We start from the raw sequence: 21,384 nt of genomic DNA, 5'->3' as shown, positions 1-21,384 counted from the left end.
AATTAGCCGCGATAACCCATGGCGATAACACTAGAAGTCTGTCGACTTTACATTTTGTAGCGATCTGCATTTATTGTTCAAGTGTTCTGTTAACTGTTTGTGTCAGGCTTCTGTGAGGAGAGCAGGTAGGGGCGGGGTTGGGGAGCAGAGGGTTTGGTGTGTGTGTGTCTGGGTGGGCGCGTGCAGGTGAGTGAGAGGTTGGCGCGAGAGGAGAGAGAGTGAGAAAGGACGGATGAGAGCCGTTGGTTGTTAATAAACCTGTTTAACTTGAGAACGCTTCACTCGTCATTCCGACACGTCCGGGTGGACGTTACATTGGTGTCAGAAGTAAAAAAAAACAACAACAAAAAACAGAGTTTTATCCGCTAATCGCCGGTAGCCGCAGCTAGCACTGACTCGGCTAACGTTAGCTCTGCTTCATCGGCCGGTAAATAATGGAAGCACAGATGAACCGGACCGGAGCTCGTCCGAAAGTCAAGGAGGAGATGGATGGCTTATGGCGTGACTCAGAAGACAATTTATGGCGTGAATTAAATGCTGCTGCCGGTTTCGACTCGGCCGGCGGGAAGCGGCACGTCGGCGCAGGGACCTCCCCCGGGAGTGGCGCGGCGCCGGTTGTAAACAATGATGGCGGCGCCCGGCTCCAAGTTAAAACACCGAAATACAACGGTAAAGCCGACTGGGAAGCCTTCCATGCCCAATTTGAACTGTTATCACGGGCTGTGGGCTGGTCTGAGGACAATAAGGCGCTCCAGCTGGCCCTGTGTATTACAGATGAAGCTTTATCCTGTTTGCTACTGCTCAGCCCGGCTGAAAGAACTGACTATGGGGCCTTGGTTGGGGCTCTGAAGCGGCGGTTTGGACAATGCAGCCAGCCTGGGGTGCTGCGTTCGGAGCTGTCAAGCAGACAGAGACAGCCGGGTGAGCCGCTCCGCATATTGGCTAATGACATTGAAACCCTGGCGAGAAGGGCATACAGCCACATGTCCCCTGAGGTGCAGAGCGAGCTGGCTAGGGACCAGTTTATCCGGGCCATAACCCCCAGGGAGCTGCGCGTCCAGACACAACTGGCACATCCCCGCTCTCTGCAGGAAGCACTGGAGCTGGCGTTGGAGAGAGAGGTTGTAGGAGGGGCGGCAGAGAGCACGCACACGGGAGGCGGCCCGGTTGTGAGAACGGTGAGACAGGAGGAGCCAGGACAAGAGAAACCAGCATGGGCGGCTGAGTTGACTGAGCTAATCCGTGCTATGGCACTGCAATCGCCGCAGGGCAGCAACCGTCCTCGTCGGGGTCCTCTGGTGTGTTGGGGGTGCGGCCAGGTCGGCCATATTAGCACAAGGTGCCCCATGAATGCTGATATTCAGGGAAACGCCCCCGGGTCTGTGTAAATGGGACGTCACAGACCCCCGCCGTTGGGTCCCATCCTGCCTGGTCTCCAGTGGACAGAGCCCAGCTGCACGGAGGGGGGAGCGGGGCTCCGCTTCCCCCAGAAGCAAACGACATCGCAGAGTCTGTGAGGGTGGTGGGCTGGACTCACGCGGGGGATTTCTGCCATGTCCCCGTCACCCTGGCAGGGGCCCCATGGACGGCCCTTGTTGACACCGGCTCCACAGCGACACTGATGAGACCGGACGTGGTCCCAGCGGGGACACGGTTGACACCCACTCTGGTGAAACTGCGAACAGTAACCGGTGAGCTAGCCCCTATGCTTGGGAGAGGGGTGGTGGTTATACAGGTGGGGGGGCTGTCAGTGTCTGTTAAGGTGTGGGTTGCGGCAGTACAGGACTCCTGCATATTAGGACTTGACTTTCTGCGGGTTGCACGCTGTGTGCTAGACCTGGGGAGGAACACGCTGGCCTTTCCAGGGGGTCCCACAGTTGAAATGGTGCACCCCACACTTGCCACGACACCACACCCACCTACATCAAGAGTGACTGAAACACTTCCCCCACCCCAAACCCCCCCCCCTGCAGCCATGCCCCCTGTCATCAATGCTAACCCCAGCCCCAACCCCACACCCCGTACTCCAGTTGATGTACGGCCCCCGGCCCCGGAACAACAACCTGCAGCTCTAAAGGGGGACAGACGGGCGGCAGTGAAGGAGGTGTGGAAACGCAGCTGTGATGACTTAAAACCCGAGCAGCGGGAGGAACTGTGGCAAGTGCTGTGGGAGTTTAAGGACATTTTTGCTCTGACAGAAGAGGAAGTGGGCCTGACACACCTGGTGCAGCACGATATCGACACGGGCGACGCACGGCCCGTCAAGACACGCCCCCGCCGCCTTCCCCTGGCCCATCAGACAGCAGCAGACAGCGCTATTGATGAGATGCTGTCAGCTGGCATTATTGAGCCCTCTGACAGCCCCTGGGCCTCGGGGGTTGTGATGGTCAATAAGAAGAAGAGTTCAAAGATGAGGTTTTGTGTGGACTACAGACCGCTGAACAGTGTGACCAAGAAAGACTCATACCCGCTGCCCCGCATAGATGAGTGTTTGGACTTGGTGTCTGGCTCATCCTGGTTCTCCTCTTTAGACCTGCGCAGCGGGTATTGGCAAGTTCCCCTCAGCCCAGAAGCCAGACCAAAGACAGCTTTTTGCACTGGGAGGGGGCTGTGGCAGTTTCGAGTCCTCTCCTTCGGCCTGTGCAACGCTCCGGCCACGTTTGAGCGGCTGATGGAAAGGGTGCTCGCTGACGTTCCCCGACAGGAGTGCCTGGTCTACCTGGACGATATCCTGGTCCATGGTAGCTCCTTCCAGGCGGCTTTAGGAGCCCTGCGGCGGGTTCTACAGAGGATAGCAGCAGCGGGGTTGAAGCTCCACCCCGACAAGTGCTGTTTCTTGAGGAGAGAGTTGGAGTTCCTGGGGCACCGAGTCGGAGGAGAGGGCATCAGCACGCTGGAGGAGAAGGTGCGGGCAGTAAAGGACTGGCCAGCCCCCATCAATCTGCGGGAGCTGAAGAGCTTCATTGGGTTAGCGTCGTACTACAGGCGGTTCGTGCGTGGCTTCTCTTGCATAGCTGCACCCCTGTTCCGCCTGCAACAGAAAGACTGTGATTTTGCTTGGACTCCAGAGTGTGAGCTGGCCTTCAGCTCTTTAAAGAAGGCCTTGACGGAGTCTCCCATCCTCACTCCCCCAGACCTCAGCCTACCGTTCGTCCTGGATACGGACGCCAGTGACGTCGGGATGGGGGCGGTGTTGAGCCAGGTGGGGCCTGGGGGGGAAAAAGTGGTGGCGTATTTCAGCAAAACCTTCAACAAAGCTGAACGGCGCTATTGTGTGACACGCAGAGAGTTGCTGGCAATTGTGAGAGCAATCAGCCATTTCAGGTACTACCTGTGTGGCCTGTCCTTCACAGTGAGGACTGACCACGCAGCCCTCCAGTGGCTGATGTCCTTCAAGGAGCCCGAGGGACAGATTGCACGCTGGCTAGAAGGACTGGCGCCGTACGTCTTCACAGTGGAGCACAGGGCGGGGGTTCGCCATACCAACGCTGACGCCCTGTCCCGGCGCCCCTGTGCTCCCAGCGGCTGTCGGTACTGTGAAAAGAGAGAGGACCAAGAAAAGGAGCTCTGTGCAGAGGAGGAGCGAAACCACAGGCATAAACCAGCCGAGCCGGTCTGCAGAGGTGCACGGATCATCGACTCACCCGAATGGAGAGCGCGGCAGGAAGAGGATGCTGACCTACAGCCAGTGCTGAGGTGGGTGGAGTCAGGACAAAAGCCACTGTGGAATGAAGTTGCTGGGTGCTCGCTTGCCACCAAAGGACTGGTTGCAAAGTTTGAGGCTCTCCGGACGAAGGATGGAGTGCTGCAGAGAGCCTGGAAAGAGCCTGCAACGGGGGAGGAGAGGTGGCAGGTGGTGGTCCCCAGGGCGCTGAGGGAAGAAGTGCTTAAGGCCTCCCATGGAACTACTGGGGCAGGACACTTTGGGGTCTCCAAAACCTTGCGTCGACTCCGCCAAAGCTGTTACTGGGGCCAGCTCAGGAGAGATGTTGAGGACTTCTGCCGCCGCTGCGACCTTTGTACGGCGTACAAAGGTCCCACTGATCAGTCACGTGCCCAGCTTCAGCAGCTAGCGGTGGGGGCCCCGATGGAGAGGGTGGCGGTGGACATAATGGGCCCATTCCCGTGCACAGAGAAGGGGAACCGTTACGTCCTGGCCGCCATGGACTATTTTACAAAATGGCCAGAGGCGTATGCTATACCAGACCAGGAGGCGGTGACCGTTGCAGGTGCCCTGGTGGAGGGCATGTTTGCCAGATTTGGAGCGGCCGAGGTCATTCACAGCGACCAAGGAAGAAACTTTGAGTCGAGGGTGTTCGCCGCTATGTGTGACCGGCTGGGCATGCAAAAGACGCGGACTACTCCTCTGCACCCGCAGAGTGACGGACTGGTCGAACGGTTCAATAGGACTCTGGGAAAACAACTCGCTATCCTCACCGCGGAGCATCAGCGTGATTGGGACATGCACCTCCCTCTTGTTCTTTGGGCCTACAGATCGGCTGTGCAGGAGTCCACCTCATGCACACCGGCCCTGCTCATGCTGGGGCGAGAGCTGCGGACACCAGCAGAAATGGCTTTTGGCCGACCCCCCGACACACCAGCGGTTCCTCCGGGACCGGAATATGCCAGGAGGCTCCAGGATAGAATGGAGTCAGCACATGCCTTTGCCCGCGATCAGCTGCAGAAGGCGGGCATGAGACAGAAAAGAAACTATGACACGAGGGCTAGAGGGGGGGACTTCAAGGCCGGGGACCTGGTGTGGGTGTATAGTCCAAGAAGAAAGAAGGGCCGGTGCCCTAAGTTGGACTGTCACTGGGTGGGCCCTTGTGAGGTGCTGGAAAAGCTGGGAGAGGTGGTCTATAGGGTCCAGCTGCCGCCTAGAGGGAGACGGGTGGCCCTCCACAGGGACCGGCTGGCCCCATACAGAGGCGATGCACATCCGCGGCCTAGACCCCCAGCATCGTCTAGGAGAAACCAGACAGTCACTTCCCCCGATTCACTGACTGTGTCCCCTGCTGACCCCCCACATTCACCCCCACCCCCAAACTCACCCCCTGTTCCGGGACAGGATGTTCCAAGCCGGCAAGCGCAGCCGCCTGTGTTCACTCCAAGGCGGCCTCAGAGACCAAGAAGAGCCCCGGGCCACCTCAGAGACTTTTTATGCATTCCCTCGGGGCGAGGGACTTAGTAAGGGGGGGGCAATGTAGCGATCTGCATTTATTGTTCAAGTGTTCTGTTAACTGTTTGTGTCAGGCTTCTGTGAGGAGAGCAGGTAGGGGCGGGGTTGGGGAGCAGAGGGTTTGGTGTGTGTGTGTCTGGGTGGGCGCGTGCAGGTGAGTGAGAGGTTGGCGCGAGAGGAGAGAGAGTGAGAAAGGACGGATGAGAGCCGTTGGTTGTTAATAAACCTGTTTAACTTGAGAACGCTTCACTCGTCATTCCGACACGTCCGGGTGGACGTTACAATTTGAACAAAATCCCCTAATTTTTGACGGCGAGGGAAGAAATACAGCTGTCAGTTTTCCTGTGGTCGTTGAATACTTAAGGAATAAAAAAATAAATACATTTACGGTCATGAAATGTGCATTTAAATCACATCATGGCATATGGCACAAATGTTTATTCTGAAGGTTTGGACCGGAAGTGGTTTTATGTGACTGTTAGCTTGACTTGATTGGCTACTGTAACGCTAGCCTGTATGAGTATTAGCAAGGATGCTCGGTCTCTGGTATTAGTGACCCATAGACAGAGAGTGCAGCCTGGACGAAGATTGATAATACAATGCTGTCTTGTATGACCATAATTACACAATTATTCGCCTTATATAAGACTTACTTTCTTTTTAAAACAACATTTTTACCACTCGGGAATCGTAGGCTGTTTATATGGAAATATGATTAGCTGTCACAGTATAACGGACGTAAAGCTAGACAGTTTGTGGTCAAAACGCATTTTAAAATCGGGAGGGTTGAAAAGGAGTTGCAGTAGAAAATGCAACTGTAGCGCTGGTGCATTAATGGGAAACCCTTAAAGTTTGAGCACCCTCTATGAAACGTCAAGCTACCCCACAGCACCCCCTAGAGAAAATCTCTGGCGCCGCCACTGGTTACATTACGTCCGTTACGAAACTGACAAAGCTTAAGATGGAAACATTTATTGTTAACTTCGACCTCCGTGGGGGTCTTACTATGGAGGAGTGGATTGAGCAGTGCCTATCTCCAGAAAGCACCTAAACTACGACATGCAGAGCTACGTGAAGAGCAGGTAGACCAACTGGAAAAGTACCACCATTCAAAAGCTTTCTGATGCGGGTCTTGAAACAAAGCAGAGAAATTATGACCGTTAGTGGCCACATGTGCGAAAGCTGTCTCCAGAGCTACTGGAAGCCCAATCTCGGGGACCGGAGAAAGTGGAGCAATATTCTCCTCACGCCAAGCAACAGCCTAGAACAACCTCAACCTATACAAGTAACCTCGTAAGCCATGCTACTGATGCTGGACAGTTTTTCAGTGTCTGCACAATAAACATACACATTCATGTAAATAAACAGCCAAATAATGGATCAACGCTCTCTGTCTTTGATCGTCGCTAGCTTTTAGTGTTGTTGCATAGCAACCGCCTCGCACTATGTTTTGTGCAGAAGGCAAAGGAGAGACCATTTTATTTTTAACATTATTTACTAATAAAAACTATTTAAATTAGATTGTGTATTTTTCTTTCATATTGCCACTCTTGGTAACCGTTTTATAAAAGCAATAGCTCACTTCAGGCCGTGATATATGCTCATTATATCACAGCTAAGGGGGTTGAACCACGCCCCTTAGCTGTGATATAATGAGCATATACCGCGGCCTGTCGTGAGCGCTTAAATGTACCATTCAAACTTAAAAGCTTACATGGTTTAAAATGAGAAAAAGTCACATGACAGAAGACAGAATCCAGCTCAAAAGGTTTATTCAGTTATCAGAAACTTCCATGTTAAAAGTGTCACACGAGAGGAGGATTATGGGTAATGTAGTCAAACATGATCATCTACACATTATCAGATCAGGTGAACTCTGAGGGTCAGCTGTGATCTCTCAGGTGAGTTCAGTTCTTCCCCCCCATGGTGTGCTTGTCGAACAGGTACTCGGCCATCTTGTTGGTGTTGGAGTCCATTCTGCTCAGATTAGAGATGAAGTCTCCGAGCTTCTTCATGGACTCGACCTGCTCGTTCAGGTAGTGAGTCTCCAGGAAGTCACACATCTGAGGAGGAGAGAGCGAAGACGTTAACAACTAAAGCGTCAGAGACGTTGAATCCCAGAGATCATCAGTGTGTAGTTCCTCGTGTTCAGCCGGTGTTACTCACATGAGGGTCGGCGTGGTCTGAGGCCAGTTTGTGCAGATCCAGCAGAGCCTGGTTCACGTTCTTCTCCAGCTGCAGAGCAGCCTGCATGGCCTCCAGACCCGTGCCCCACTCGTCTCGCTCTGGCTTCTGTAACGAGGGAACAACACCAGTTAGAGGGGGAGGGTACATAAAGCACAAAGAGCCTCAGTTTTAAATAAGTGAGAAACATGTTTATTTTAAGACAGATTTAGGAAAGCTACCACTAAGTTTGTCCCTTTATAATAACCCGTATGCACTTTCAGTCCACATCACGGCTTTCTTCATTTAAGCACACTAGTTTCTCATGTTTACATAAAAAGACATTTAAAAATATATGTTTATGTACTTTTTTGATATGCATTTAATGATATGTTGTACTCAAGCCCAAAGTCTTATTCACAAGCTGCTGTAACAAGAATAAAACCCCTTTAAAGTACATTTAATCCATTAGACGACATGTCAATATACATACCAACATATTAAGATTAGTCCTGTACAATAAAGCTTGAAAACAGGACGAGGTGCAAATGGAAATATTCTGTATTTTTCCAAGCCAGCAAGTCAACGCCCCGTTGCATTATGGTACATATAGTTGATAAATGAACCCCACCGGTCTAAATAAGCTTTCTCACGTCACTGACAAGTCACCTGAGGCGAGAGCCAATGAAATCTGTGGCTTTAACGGCACTAGGATGTTGAGATTTAGTGTAAACAAATGACCAAAATAAGAGAATTTAAACTCTAAATACTGCAGTTGAAGTTGTTCATGGTGTACTGAGTTCAACAGCCTCTGCTTCTTAGTTATGTTTAGTTGCATAAACAGGATGTGGGTGGATTGAGTGACTCAGCAGTTTATCTGGTAGGCTATCTCAGGGTGCGTCCGGCAGACATTTTGTCCTAACAGACGCTCACCTTGACTAAAAGGCTGAAGGCTCTTTGAGCAGGTTTCCTCTCACTGATCCTGCTGTGATGCTAAATGTGTCTTGATGTTTGTCTGTTGATGTTACACATGGAGCAGCTGGGATGCAAGGAGCATTTCAGACTTGATCTGACCATTACAGTGTTATCGTAGACGTCCTGCAGACATGACGTTCAGAACAGATATTTACCTTGATGTCCTGCAGGAAGATGCGTCCTCCTCGGCTGTTCTGGAAGGTGAGCAGCTTGTCGGCGTGCTCCCGCTCCTCCTCGCTGTTCTCCTTGAAGAAGTGAGCGAAGCCGGGCAGGGCCACGTCGTCACGGGAGAAATAAAAGGCCTGCAGACAGAAGACAGTGGTTAGAGAACAGACCGGTCGTTACACAGAGCAGGTCGAGATAAACGGTCGTTATGAGCTGAGGGCCGACAGAAACATGAGTCATGATTTCAGGGTGGTGATAACAACCAGCTTAAGCATGACACAGCAATATGTGTACTGAATTGTGGACAGGGAATAGAACAGTCAGAAATAGAAGCAGTATCTAGATCCATTACTTAGGTAGAAGTAGGAATACTATCATCTTAAAATACGAAAACTACAAGTAAAAATACTGATTTTAAAAGTAAAGTACACAAGCATCAAAAATAAAGAGTACCGTTTGCAACATTAGATTAAAAGTACTGCATCATATCAGCATGTGTTTTTATATGTAAATTACAATATTGGCCCTTACATTTAAGTTAAAGAAAATGTACTTTAAGAAAGAATTTAGTTCCAAGTTTTACTAAACATGATAAGTGAGCCATTACTTTAATTACTGGACATTTTTCTCTGACTAGTAAGCTGGCTGTTACCAACTAGACTAAAGCAGTGTTTCTCCATGAATGACACAGGTGTGTGTGTTTAGTTAAAGTCAGTAATACCCGTTCAGTCTGAGGTAGAAACAGAGGAGGGTCTGTAATCTAAAGACAGTTTAACAGAAGTGAGAAGAATGTAGTCTGCAGGCTTTAGGTTATGCTAATGCATGTTAGCTTAAAACAGGGATTCTGTGATTTTATGATGAAATCTGTAAAACAATAGTCTGCCATCTTGTATTTGTACGTGGTTTCCCTGTGACGCCATGTTGTTTACTCATAATACAGGCACACAATTAACATGTAACGGTGTAAAAAGAGTGTTTCTTACCATGGAGGTGTAGGAGTAGGAGGCGAACAGCTCCATGTTCAGCATTCGGTTAACGGCCGCCTCGCAGTCGCGGTGGTAGTTCTGTCTCACCTGGGAATCCATCTCAACTGGCGTTTCTTCGCTGTTTTTCTTAACAGAACGGTACAAAAATAAAGCGTACAAAGACTCTTCGGTAGTGCAAATTGAAGCAGAGGTTTTTTCCTGTGTGTCCGGAATGGATTTCAGTGCGAATTCAGATCGAGATGAAGGAAAAGTTCCGTTCAAACACTGTTGAAGCAAGAACTGTTTCTCTGTTTCTTCTCAAGTGTGAAATGGTAGTTGAGTCGCTTCCTGTATTTATACCAGACGGGGGTCGTGGCGTCACTGCGCGTCTCCTCCAATCAGTGAGCTGTGGAGATCACGTGACGGTGACTAAGCGTTCTCTCTTCAGACTGGTGACAATGACTCAGCAGTTTTGACATCAAGTTTATATGCATGTTATATACATATTTTTTATTATAATTAATTTAATTATATTCATCTTTTTTTTTGCACATTTTAACTTGAAATATTATGTTCCAAGCTAGAGGGGCTGTACACATAAAAGCTTGAGTACCTAAAACAGTCCTAGCACTTGGCACATGTTATTAAAACACATCCTGGGATCTCAGGCAATAGCTACTTGCCACTCTCTGTGAGATCAAAGAGCACATATAAGTTGGTAGTTTACTCAACATGGCTTTATAGATAAACATGTACCAATGACTGAACACTTAGTGAAGGCAAACTTGCCCTGGCATACAGGGTACAGTGATGAGTAAGTGCTTTACAGTTTGTAACAAATCTCAGCGCACTGTGATAGGCGGCATCTATCTTGATCAGGTTAAAATTGGCAGGTGCATTCACGGCTAATTGTATCTACCTTGACACTTAATTCTGCGGCGTAATTAACGTGATTAACTGTATACGCGACGTATAAAGTACGGATAAACCAAATGGGAGAGCCGGAATGTAGAACGATAGATTCCTGTAGATTCCTCTCAAATCCAGCCCACGCCCTCCCCCCCTGTCCTCAGTCTCAGCGATCTCGGTCAATCAGCGGGCGGTGCGTCTGCTGTCGGTTAACTGATGGATACGGGCTCCAATCAGGTTTGAGCTCTGGGTGATTGACGATATTGCTGTCCAATCAAAAAGTGATGGATTGGGATAGGAGGTTTACGGTTTAAGAAGGTAGCCCTCCTTTTCATCCTCGTGTATTACTAAAACAGTACCTGCAAAGTTCGTTTTAATACCCTCCACAATCTATATTTTCCACAATAAACTGTATCATTACAGCACTACTTTCACAGAAAAATAGAACTATAACTGCATTTTGTAACACACAATAGTACAATGATAATTAATCATGGTTGTTTCCCTGTTTATGAAGAGAAACCTCAATCTCAGAAACCATAGACATGTGTTTATAATCAACATTATTTTTATTTTTTAATCCTCACATTCACATCTTTACCATCTCACTGACCATTAACATAGGCTAGCACAGACTTGGCTTAACCCTTTTCAATGTTTCCATCTCTTGGCAGCGCTGTAGAACACTTTCACATGAACAAATTGTTACTGAGGCAAACTGTGTGAATGTGTAACTTTCACTTCACCAGCTTATTTCCACAGTGTCTTTCCTTCCATCTTAAAACACAACAAAGAAGAAATCAGTAGTTTGGTAGACTTTTTTAATAAAAGTAGAAAACTACGAAGAACAAATGCAAGAAAAAACCCAAACTGGAGGCTGTGTCTTCTTCTGTGTCCATCCTGTAAGATGGACCTTTCCTCCGCTCCTCGTCCTCAGGTTACTCCCTTTAAATGTCCTCCTTTTCATTTGTTTTCTTCTCTGTAGGTTTCTAGGGGCTTAGGGCGAAAGGTAAATCCCTTTGACACGCATTTTTACAATTTAGGTTGATATTAGCTTGGCTTTTGTTTTAATCTGAATTATTTGCTCGTTCTGACGATGTCTTCCTCACAAAGGATAGTCCCTCCATAAGCTGAAAGATAAAAAAAAATCATTATTAACAAATGAATAAAGTTCCTATTAATATGAACATGCCTGAAACTTGCCTAGTTCAAATGCAGACTCAAATTATCCATAATTACGAGTTATGAATAATGAAGAAGAATATTAATCAAATACAGATGGATACAGTTCAAATACTCAACCTTAGTAAAAGTATCATAGCATGATAAACACATCATAACAAGTAATATTACTGACAGCCTGTGTTGCAACTTGAGTGTATGCACCATGTCAGTCATCTTAGCTCATGAATAGGGTCAATCATATACATTACAAAAAGAACACATGGGCTTTAAACCAAATTCATCAGTGTGCGTTAATAAACCATGTTAACATGGTGAGTATAGGAGTAAATACAAAGTAAGTATTTTGTTTTCAAATACACTGTGTTTGTTACCTCAGGCTGTACTCTGGGTCTGTGTGTGTCTGCAGCAGCTCTCTGATCTCCTCAGGAGGGTCCAGACCATGAAGCTCTGCCCGCTCCCATCTGTGCAGCCGGCTGATCCCTGGAGAACAAAGACAGGTTTGATCAATGAGTCAGTGCTTTGTGTGATGAAAAGTTGCAGATTAAATCAACAATACTGATTTGTGCATTAATTAGGGCTTTCACACCAACGCCATTCCCGTTCTAGCTCCGTGCTAGAGCGTTTCTGGTTCGGAAGCGGTTTTTCTTTTCAGCTCCCGTTTTGTTCACACCGCACAGAGCCCGACTGGTGCTGCCGCTGCTGCGTCATGACGTCACCGTTTACGTCGCTGATTTTCTCCCCAACGGCGCTCACAACAACAACAACAACAACAACAACAACAACAACAACAACAACAACAAGCTAGTCTCTGTGACCTTTTTACCAGTGCTGGACTATGGTGATCTGATCTGAATGCACCTGCCAATTTGGACCTGATCAAGTTAGATGCCGCCTATCACAGTGCGCTGAGATTTGTTACAAACTGTAAAGCACTTACTCATCACTGTACCCTGTATGCCAGGGCAAGTTTGCCTTCACTAACTGTTCAGTCATTGGTACATGTTTATCTATAAAGCCATGTTGGGTAAACTACCAACTTATATGTGCTCTTTGATCTCACAGAGAGTGGCAAGTAGCTATTGCCTGAGATCCCAGGATGTGTTTGAATAACATGTGCCAAGTGCTAGGACTGTTTTAGGTACTCAAGCTTTTATGTGTACAGCCCCTCTAGCTTGGAACACTCTACAAACATTTTGAAACTGAGCATTTTGGTTCCCCTGCATCATTTTAAAGCTCGGATAGATGAAATGCTATTTGATACCTGTCATTGTGAATAGGTTGTCATTCGTACCCCTGTAATTATGTTGTATGATGTCCTTTTTGTTTTCTGTTGTTTTGCGTTCGGGTCGATGATCGTGTTGCTTTTAATCACACGAAGCCAGATTCAATTAAATAACGACTTCTCCAACCTTATGCTTTTCTCCAGAGTGCCGTGGTTCATTGTTTATTCATGTGTTTCACCGGCGTTTACCGACCGCTGCAGTGCTGCTCTTCCACGGGAGTTTATTCTCCCGTGAATGTACTTTGAATTGACCCTCTGTATGTGTTAAGTAAATTAAGTTGCCTTGCCTTGAATAAAATTCACGCATCTCTTAATATTAGATAATGTGTTTTTAAGTTGCGATGGAGGTTATTAGTTGACCCTGCTTTAAAGGATGTGTTGCCTTTACAAACGGTGCGTTTCATCACTGTCTGGGTTTTGGTTGAAGTGCATCCAAATGCTGCTGCGTTTTCGCGTTTGGCTCATTTTCCATCCGAAGAACACGTCGTCTACCTGTCCTGTCCACTTGTTATGACTTCTCTCTCTCGTGCGTATTCCGTTAAGACCCACCCCATCTCACTCCTCGTGCTGAAACCTACCAATCAGAGTAGGGGCGGGTCTTCACAGAATACGTTTGGGGAACAAAATCAAGCTTTTTAAAAGGCGAGTGGATTTTGGCAGTGAGTGCGGACTAACAATTGAACGATAACAAGAACGGCTCTCAACAAGTGCGACTCGGTTCCCCTCGTTCGAACCAAAGAGCCGTTCAAAAGAATCGGCTCGTTCGCGACCGACACATCACTACTCTCTACCTGCATCACCACCTCTGTCAATCAAGTGGAGAACACTCCCCCACCAAAGTCTTTAAAGCTAAAGAAAAGAGTTGAATCCTGTGGATGTTCACACCACATGGGATGTTCCATGAACCACAACACCAACAAATGATTCTTTCTTTCTTCAGGGGGATATCGATGTTATTTTAAAGAATAATTCATGATATGCATCTGGTGGTGATTTGTGTTGTGGTGTTACATTTCTACTATACAATGTTCAAATCATCTATATGTTTTATTGGACTTCTACAAGGCTGTATATGTGCTTCTTTTGTTGGAGCTAGCAGTTTCCCTCTGCCCCCACCTTTGAGCTAAGCTAGGCTAACATCATCCTGGACCTGTCTCTACTTGATGCACAAAGAAATACCAAATATTGGGCGAAGCCTGCGAGCTAGTTCAGTCAACTCGAGCACCAATGATACATTACCACGTGACGCACCTCGTCCCTCTGACAACCAACCAATCACATTCTCCTAAACATGCCGCTCTATTGAAGCTGCCAGGTCTTCCTGCCTCTGCCTCGCTGCTGCTGTGTTTCATGTTGCTGCTGCTCGCCTGCCCCCCACCACCCCAGCTCCCTCCCCAGCTCCCTCCCCAGCTCCCTCCCCAGCTCCCTCCCCAGCTTCCACCCCAGCTTCCACCCCAGCTTCCTCCCCAGCTCCCTCCCCAACTTCCTCCCCAGCTCCCTCCCCAGCTCCCTCCCCAGCTTCCACCCCAGCTTCCACCCCAGCTTCCACCCCAGCTCCCTCCCCAGCTTCCACCCCAGCTCCCTCCCCAGCTTCCTCCCCAGCTTCCACCCCAGCTTCCTCCCCAGCTTCCACCCCAGCTTCCACCCCAGCTCCCTCCCCAGCTTCCTCCCCAGCTTCCTCCCCAGCTTCCACCCCAGCTCCCTCCCCAGCTTCCTCCCCAGCTTCCACCCCAGCTCCCTCCCCAGCTTCCTCCCCAGCTTCCACCCCAGCTTCCTCCCCAGCTTCCACCCCAGCTTCCACCCCAGCTTCCACCCCAGCTTCCTCCCCAGCTTCCTCCCCAGCTCCCTCCCCAGCTTCCTCCCCAGCTTCCTCCCCAGCTCCCTCCCCAGCTTCCACCCCAGCTCCCTCCCCAGCTTCCTCCCCAGCTTCCACCCCAGCTTCCTCCCCAGCTTCCACCCCAGCTTCCACCCCAGCTCCCTCCCCAGCTTCCTCCCCAGCTTCCACCCCAGCTCCCTCCCCAGCTCCCACCCCAGCTTCCACCCCAGCTTCCACCCCAGCTTCCACCCCAGCTCCCTCCCCAGCTCCCACCCCAGCTTCCACCCCAGCTTCCACCCCAGCTCCCACCCCAGCTCCCTCCCCAGCTTCCTCCCCAGCTTCCACCCCAGCTTCCACCCCAGCTTCCACCCCAGCTCCCACCCCAGCTCCCACCCCAGCTTCCACCCCAGCTTCCACTCCAGCTCCCTCCCCAGCTTCCACCCCAGCTTCCACCCCAGCTCCACCCCAGCTTCCACCCCAGCTCCCTCCCCAGCTTCCACCCCAGCTTCCACCCCAGCTTCCACCCCAGCTCCCTCCCCAGCTTCCTCCCCAGCTTCCACCCCAGCTCCACCCCAGCTTCCACCCCAGCTCCCTCCCCAGCTTCCACCCCAGCTTCCACCCCAGCTCCCTCCCCAGCTTCCACCCCAGCTTCCTCCCCAGCTTCCACCCCAGCTCCACCCCAGCTTCCACCCCAGCTTCCTCCCCAGCTTCCACCCCAGCTTCCACCCCAGCTCCCTCCCCAGCTTCCTCCCCAGCTTCCACCCCAGCTTCCACCCCAGCTCCCTCCCCAGCTTCCACCCCAGCTTCCACCCCAGCTTCCACCCCAGCTCCCTCCCCAGCTTCCACCCCAGCTCCCTCCCCAGCTTCCACCCCAGCTTCCTCCCCAGCTTCCTCCCCAGCTTCCACCCCAGCTTCCACCCCAGCTTCCACCCCAGCTTCCTCCCCAGCTTCCACCCCAGCTTCCACCCCAGCTCCCTCCCCAGCTTCCTCCCCAGCTTCCACCCCAGCTTCCTCCCCAGCTTCCTCCCCAGCTTCCACCCCAGCTCCACCCCAGCTTCCACCCCAGCTCCACCTGTAGGCTCGGGGGATAGTTATCTAATCATCACTCAATGTTCTTTGTAAATCTGTGGAGCGTTGAAGCCCGAGCCTAGACGCCAAACTCAAACTATGTGCTGCTTCTAATAAACATATTAAGAAACACGTGAGTTGTCTGACTGACATCTGATACAACTAATTCTACTCTGATTAAATCAACAAACACAGATATGTTTTAAAAAAAGTCAGATTATTCTTTAGGGCATTTCTGAAACATGACAATCAATCTGAACGTTGGATAAGCTCAGTCTTTATTGGATTAAGCATGAGGCACTTGTTACAATAGAACTGGGCCTGATTCTATTTCCTTTTTCCTGACATGCATTTGAATACTCAGAGCTTGTCACCCTGTACACACATTTAAACCAGTGACAGATATTTGAGTTGACAGCACTTTATCTGTTTGGGCAGTGTGTTACCTGTGCAGGGCCCAAACCTCCAGTCCAGGTCGAAGTGTCTGAGGGTCCGCAGCTCCTCCTCCTCCTGCAGCGTCACAGCTCCAGCCTCTGCTCCAAGGACAGAGTCAGAGAGAGATTATGTGAAATATATTTGATCTCAAATCCAAGTATCAGATTCATCCAACACAGCAATGAAATAGGTAGATATTGATCAATATAAACAAAAGTTAAAAATAAAAATCTAATATTTTTTTCCTACAACACTTCTATATTTAATATAAACTGGACATGAGGTTTTCCTTTCCATAAAGGCTGTGGTCACATTGTGCATTGTATAGGACACACCAAGAGTGTGCAGGTATCAGTCGATACACACTTACAAACTAAAGCTGACATCAAACTAAAATATAAAGAGACATATATGAAACAGTCTTTCTGTTTCACTGAGGGGAAAATATGAACACACACACACACCCACACCCACACCCACACACACACACACACACACACACACACACAGAGAAAGACAGACACACACACACACACACAGAGAGAGAAAGACAGACACACACACACACAGAGAGAGAAAGACAGACACACACACACACACACACAGAGAGAAAGACAGACAGACAGACAGACAGACACACAGACACACAGACACACACACACACACACACACAGACACACACACACACACACACACACACACACACACACACACACACACACACACACACACACACACACACACACACACACACACACACACACACACACACACACACACACACACACACACACACACACACACACACACACACACACACACACACACACACACACACACACACACACACACACACACACCTTTACCTTGGTGTGTCGGAGGAGGTGAAAGGGGTCTCTTGGCTTTTCGCGCCCCTCTCTTTGCTTTCTTCACCACCTTGAATGAATCGGTTATCAGCCCATGCTTGGTTGTCATGGTGAATGATCTGAAACACAGGTGTTTGGATGTTTTTGAGCAGATTATTTCCTTTATTGTGAATTGCATCAGTTCTTCTCTTATACTTAGGAAAGTTTTCTTCCAAATTGTAGTTAGTACCAGTTTTTAGCTCCACAGAGTACTTCTGCCAAAAAGTAATTCAACCACATTTTAAATGAACTTTAGTGCAAATGAATTGACCTCTAGTATCAACTCTTTGTGCATGGACACTACCCTCTATATTTCACACTTCATATAAACAAACATATTACACGTCTGAGCTCGTCACATATGGTAAACCTTTTTATTTTAATGTACAAAGCAGCCTTTGGTTGTCAAGTCTTACGTTAAAATCAAAATTATTATTAATGATTAAATAAGTCATGTTATTTTATTCCTGCAGGGTTTAGCTATTCTTTTTGGCCTTTCCTCATTACCATTAACCTACATGATGTTTAGCAGGAAACACACTATCACTAATATACATACACAGCTTCCATTATGTTTGTTATTGATTATAAATAGCATTTGACACACATCTTCACACTTATGTCTCTGCAAACGTACAGGTTACACGCGGAGGTGGAGAAGTACTCAGATCTTGTACTTGAGTAAAAGTAGAAGTACTCAGATCTTGTACTTGAGTAAAAGTAGAAGTACCAGAGTGTAGAAATACTCTGTTACAAGTCAAAGTTATTACTCTAACAAATGTTTTCTACTAAAGTACAAAAGTATTCTCATCAAAATATAGTGAAAGTAGCGACAGTAAAAGTAGTCATTGTGCAGATTGGTCCATTTCAGAATAATAGATATGATATGTTTTATAATGATTGATCATGAAAGTGTTCTCAAAGCTGGTAAAGGTGCAGCTAGTCTGAATTACTTTGTATACTGCAGGGTAGCTTGTGGATTCACTCCAGGTGGAACTAAAGTCTGATTCAACACTTGGTAATATTTCTCATAATACATCCACATCTATAAAGTAACTGAAGTTACAAAAAAAAGTAAAGAACCTCAAAAGTGTACTTAATTGCACGTATAATAGTAATATATAGTAATAAAAGTAATAATAACTACTGCTTTGTGAACAGGTCGATGCAGACACTCCTTGCTTCTTCACCTGAATCATGTCGTTATTTTTGAAAGGACGGTCAAATGCAGTTATAACAACTTTACACTACTCTTCAAACAATGTTATTCCATTACATTTTTAATCGAGTTATCCTATTCCAGACAGATAAGCGTCCCAGTATGCTAATGTTACCTATGGAAAGTGAAAGCTGCAGTAAAAGATCTTACGTGTCATATTACGCTATAATAACGTTGTAATAACCGTCCTGTTTCAGCAGGTTTCTGTTATCAGTCTGCTGAACTCACCTTAGTATTTGGAAAATAAAAGCGTAAAAGATTGAGAGTATTCTACCATCCAATCTGCACGAAAGACAGAGCAAAACAATGACGACATGTTCTTCTTCTGTCTTTTCCAGGGTGCTGTACCGGGCCCCTGCAGTGCCACCTACCGGTACCTGCCCGCTACTACAGGAAAGCAGTAGGTTACCAACGTGAAGCCATGGATGTATAATAAGAACTGGATAGGGTTATGTAACAGCTGTATTTTTTTTCTCAGACGCGGAGGGATACTGACTTGTGAAAAGTAACTACAATTCTACCCGTGATATACGCTCATATCACGGCTAAGAACCAATCAGATTGCTTAATTTGGCTTGCCCGTTTTATAAATGAATATAGATGCTCAAAGTGACTACAATGAAGCATAACGTGACTACAAAGAGACACAGAATGAACACCAAGGGACTAAGTTACTACAGGGAGACGTAAAAACACCACCTGCTGATAAAGGACAACACAAAGAGGCTGAACTGCTTTCAAGCAGAGCTTTTCAAAGTGTCTCTTACCTGGCACTCACCTGAAATAAGGTCTATTTCATTACAGAGCGTCAGCATCTTGTGTAACTCTGAGAAACATGAACCAGGTTACTGTACATGGTGCACATTTCTAATCTCAGCTGATAGAGATCTGTTGTCCATAGTTTACTGATCAGAGCGTCTCCATGTGATGAACCAGGGAGACATTAACGGCCATATTGGGACAAACCAAAGGGATTACAGAAAACACAAAGAGGCTAAATATCTAGAGTTTCAAAGATAAAAACTCCAAATAGCCAAAAAGAGATATAACATGTGAACAAAGTTTCCCAACATGAATACAAAGTGACAGAAATTGAGCACAGAAGTGACTCTTGAGCTGGATGGTGTGGCCTGCTCCATGACTTCATGCTGACTTGAAGCTGTAGGTCAGTGACCACCAACTGGCGGCCCGCGGGCCACATCCGGCCTGCCAGACATTCTCATCCGGCCCGCACGACGGGGGTGACTGTGGCGTTGGCGGAGTGATTACTGCGTTCGCCCCCCACCCATTTTTTACAACGTCTCGTGAGTAAGGTGCAGTACCGGAGTCCAACAGAGAGGCAGCAGCTGCGGGACAGTAGACTGCGTACTGCGAAACCTTCCCTGCCTTGAAGAAGAAGTGATCCTTCGTTGTGAAGAGTCTGCTTTGTGCGCTCCGCACCAGGGGCCTCATGTATAACGCCGTGCGTAGGATTCACGTGAAAAGGTTGCTTACGTAGTAGAAATCCGAAAAATAGGTCCATATATTTTCCGCCACTTTCCGATTCACCAAACATTGCGTAGGCCTACCGGCGAGGAAAGTGCGTAGGGCACTTCCTACGCCGGTTTCCCTTTATAAATCACAACCGACTCGAAATGCGGTGCAGCTTTTGCGGGCTTCACGTAACGCCCATATTTGCCTATAAATAGTCAAAGAAACGCCCTTTCATTCATTCATTTTGACTGACTGCATGGAGAAGATCGCAGGAAATGACGACAGAACAGCTAAAAAAACATCTCACACCGTGTCAGATTTTGGTTATTTTTGGGAGGTCGAGATAAATCATATTGTTTGGTGGATGCAGTTTGAACCAGAGTAGCAGCATGGAGGTCGGATCGTCACCAAAATAAATAAATAAATAAGTGGTCCGAAAAAGGTTAATGACAAAAAAAATACACATAGCCTTCCTTCCTCAGGCAGCGTGTTTGTACCGGGGACAGGAGACCCCCCCTTGATGAGAAACTGTAAGAAATGATCGGGGGATCCCTCCGGAGTGGAGTCATGACGACTGGATCTGAATTATGTTTTTGGTGGTTTTTGTCCCAGCTGTCGATCAGCTGTGCGCAGCGTATCCACTGCAGCCCCCCCGGAGCAACTCTATATCCACCAGTTAAAGGAAATACAACTAATGTGTTGTGTTATATTAGCTATACAATTTACCACATCTGGTGTTCTTAGTTTCCATACCTCCTGTGTTTTACGAGCGACTTATCAAGTCTTGGCAAAAAGCATAAAACACGATTAAACGTGTTAGTATATAAACCATGCTCGTATCTACAACCTATAGAAATACAACACGGCGTCAGTTTAGACGTGATTCTGTCCTCCTGCTTACCGCATCATTTATGAGAAAATATTTCATAACATAAACACAACATATTCCAGGTGGTTTTAAATAACATATCCGTGTTTATTTATTTCTCCCAGTTATGTGTTTGTGTGCACTGAGGAGTCTCAAACAGGCGTTTGTTTAATCATTTTAAGATTGGCTTTAATCAATGTTTGAAAATGAATTCTTCATATATGATAAATGAGAGGTAACATTTTATTTATGGTATTATTTCCACATATTTCTCTCCATTCTTCCTTCTGCCAACGGGGTCGCAGTTTCTCCTCTCTCCCGTTTTTGTGCTTAGTGCGTACGCATGGGTTAGAGTTTGCGTGGAGGACCGCACGTTTTCCCGTCAAGTTAGTATTTTATAAATCACAAACATTGCGTAGAAACTGCCGTACGCCATTTTTTTTAGCGTATATTTATAAAAATATTTTTTACATCTTTTACACTTTTTGAGATACTTAACTTAATTTGGAGCTTGGTAAAGACGCCTTTTATACATTTACTACTACTACTGTAGTAATAAAACTACTACTTCTAATAAAACTACTACTACTAGTACTTACAGTAAAAAACGACTTACTGTATATTCAACTATTAAATCAATCAGCTATCTCAGGACATTGAGGCCATACATTCACAGTGGAGGAAACAAGTATTCAACCCCCTTCAGATTTTTAAGTTTACCCACTTATTTTGCAACTAAAAGCTCTTTTCAAATGAAGAGCAGGTTGTAACGAGGCT

At 47.5% G+C, this 21,384-nt stretch overlaps 2 protein-coding genes across 3 annotated transcripts; both read right to left on the bottom strand.

The window, feature by feature from the left end:
* Window positions 1-6,934: 6,934 nt before the first annotated feature.
* Window positions 6,935-9,780, bottom strand: LOC307016506 (ferritin, middle subunit). Its single transcript, XM_079645622.1, has 4 exons — window positions 9,466-9,780; window positions 8,473-8,619; window positions 7,346-7,471; window positions 6,935-7,242 (listed from the first exon to the last, which is right to left on the bottom strand). Exons 1-4 carry the CDS (start codon window positions 9,565-9,567, stop codon window positions 7,087-7,089), a joined length of 531 nt encoding a protein of 176 aa, XP_079501748.1. The 5' UTR covers window positions 9,568-9,780; the 3' UTR covers window positions 6,935-7,086.
* A 1,383-nt stretch (window positions 9,781-11,163) lies between these two features.
* Window positions 11,164-18,641, bottom strand: LOC307016512 (DNA polymerase delta subunit 4-like). Of its 2 annotated transcripts, none has more exons than XM_079645627.1 (5): window positions 18,495-18,641; window positions 17,009-17,127; window positions 16,154-16,243; window positions 11,913-12,021; window positions 11,164-11,486 (listed from the first exon to the last, which is right to left on the bottom strand). In XM_079645627.1, the coding sequence occupies exons 2-5, from the start codon at window positions 17,115-17,117 to the stop codon at window positions 11,462-11,464; spliced, it is 333 nt and encodes a 110-aa protein (XP_079501753.1). In that variant the 5' UTR covers window positions 17,118-17,127; window positions 18,495-18,641; the 3' UTR covers window positions 11,164-11,461. The 2 variants fall into 2 exon arrangements, with proteins under 2 accessions (XP_079501753.1, XP_079501754.1); XM_079645628.1 differs by having other exon boundaries at window positions 16,154-16,240.
* Window positions 18,642-21,384: the final 2,743 nt, after the last annotated feature.

This window comes from Notothenia rossii (assembly GCF_949606895.1).
Source record: "Notothenia rossii genome assembly, chromosome: 8".
Lineage (NCBI taxonomy): Eukaryota > Metazoa > Chordata > Actinopteri > Perciformes > Nototheniidae > Notothenia > Notothenia rossii.
Note: the sequence above shows the minus strand (reverse complement) of the source record. Positions and strands in the feature narration are given on the sequence as shown.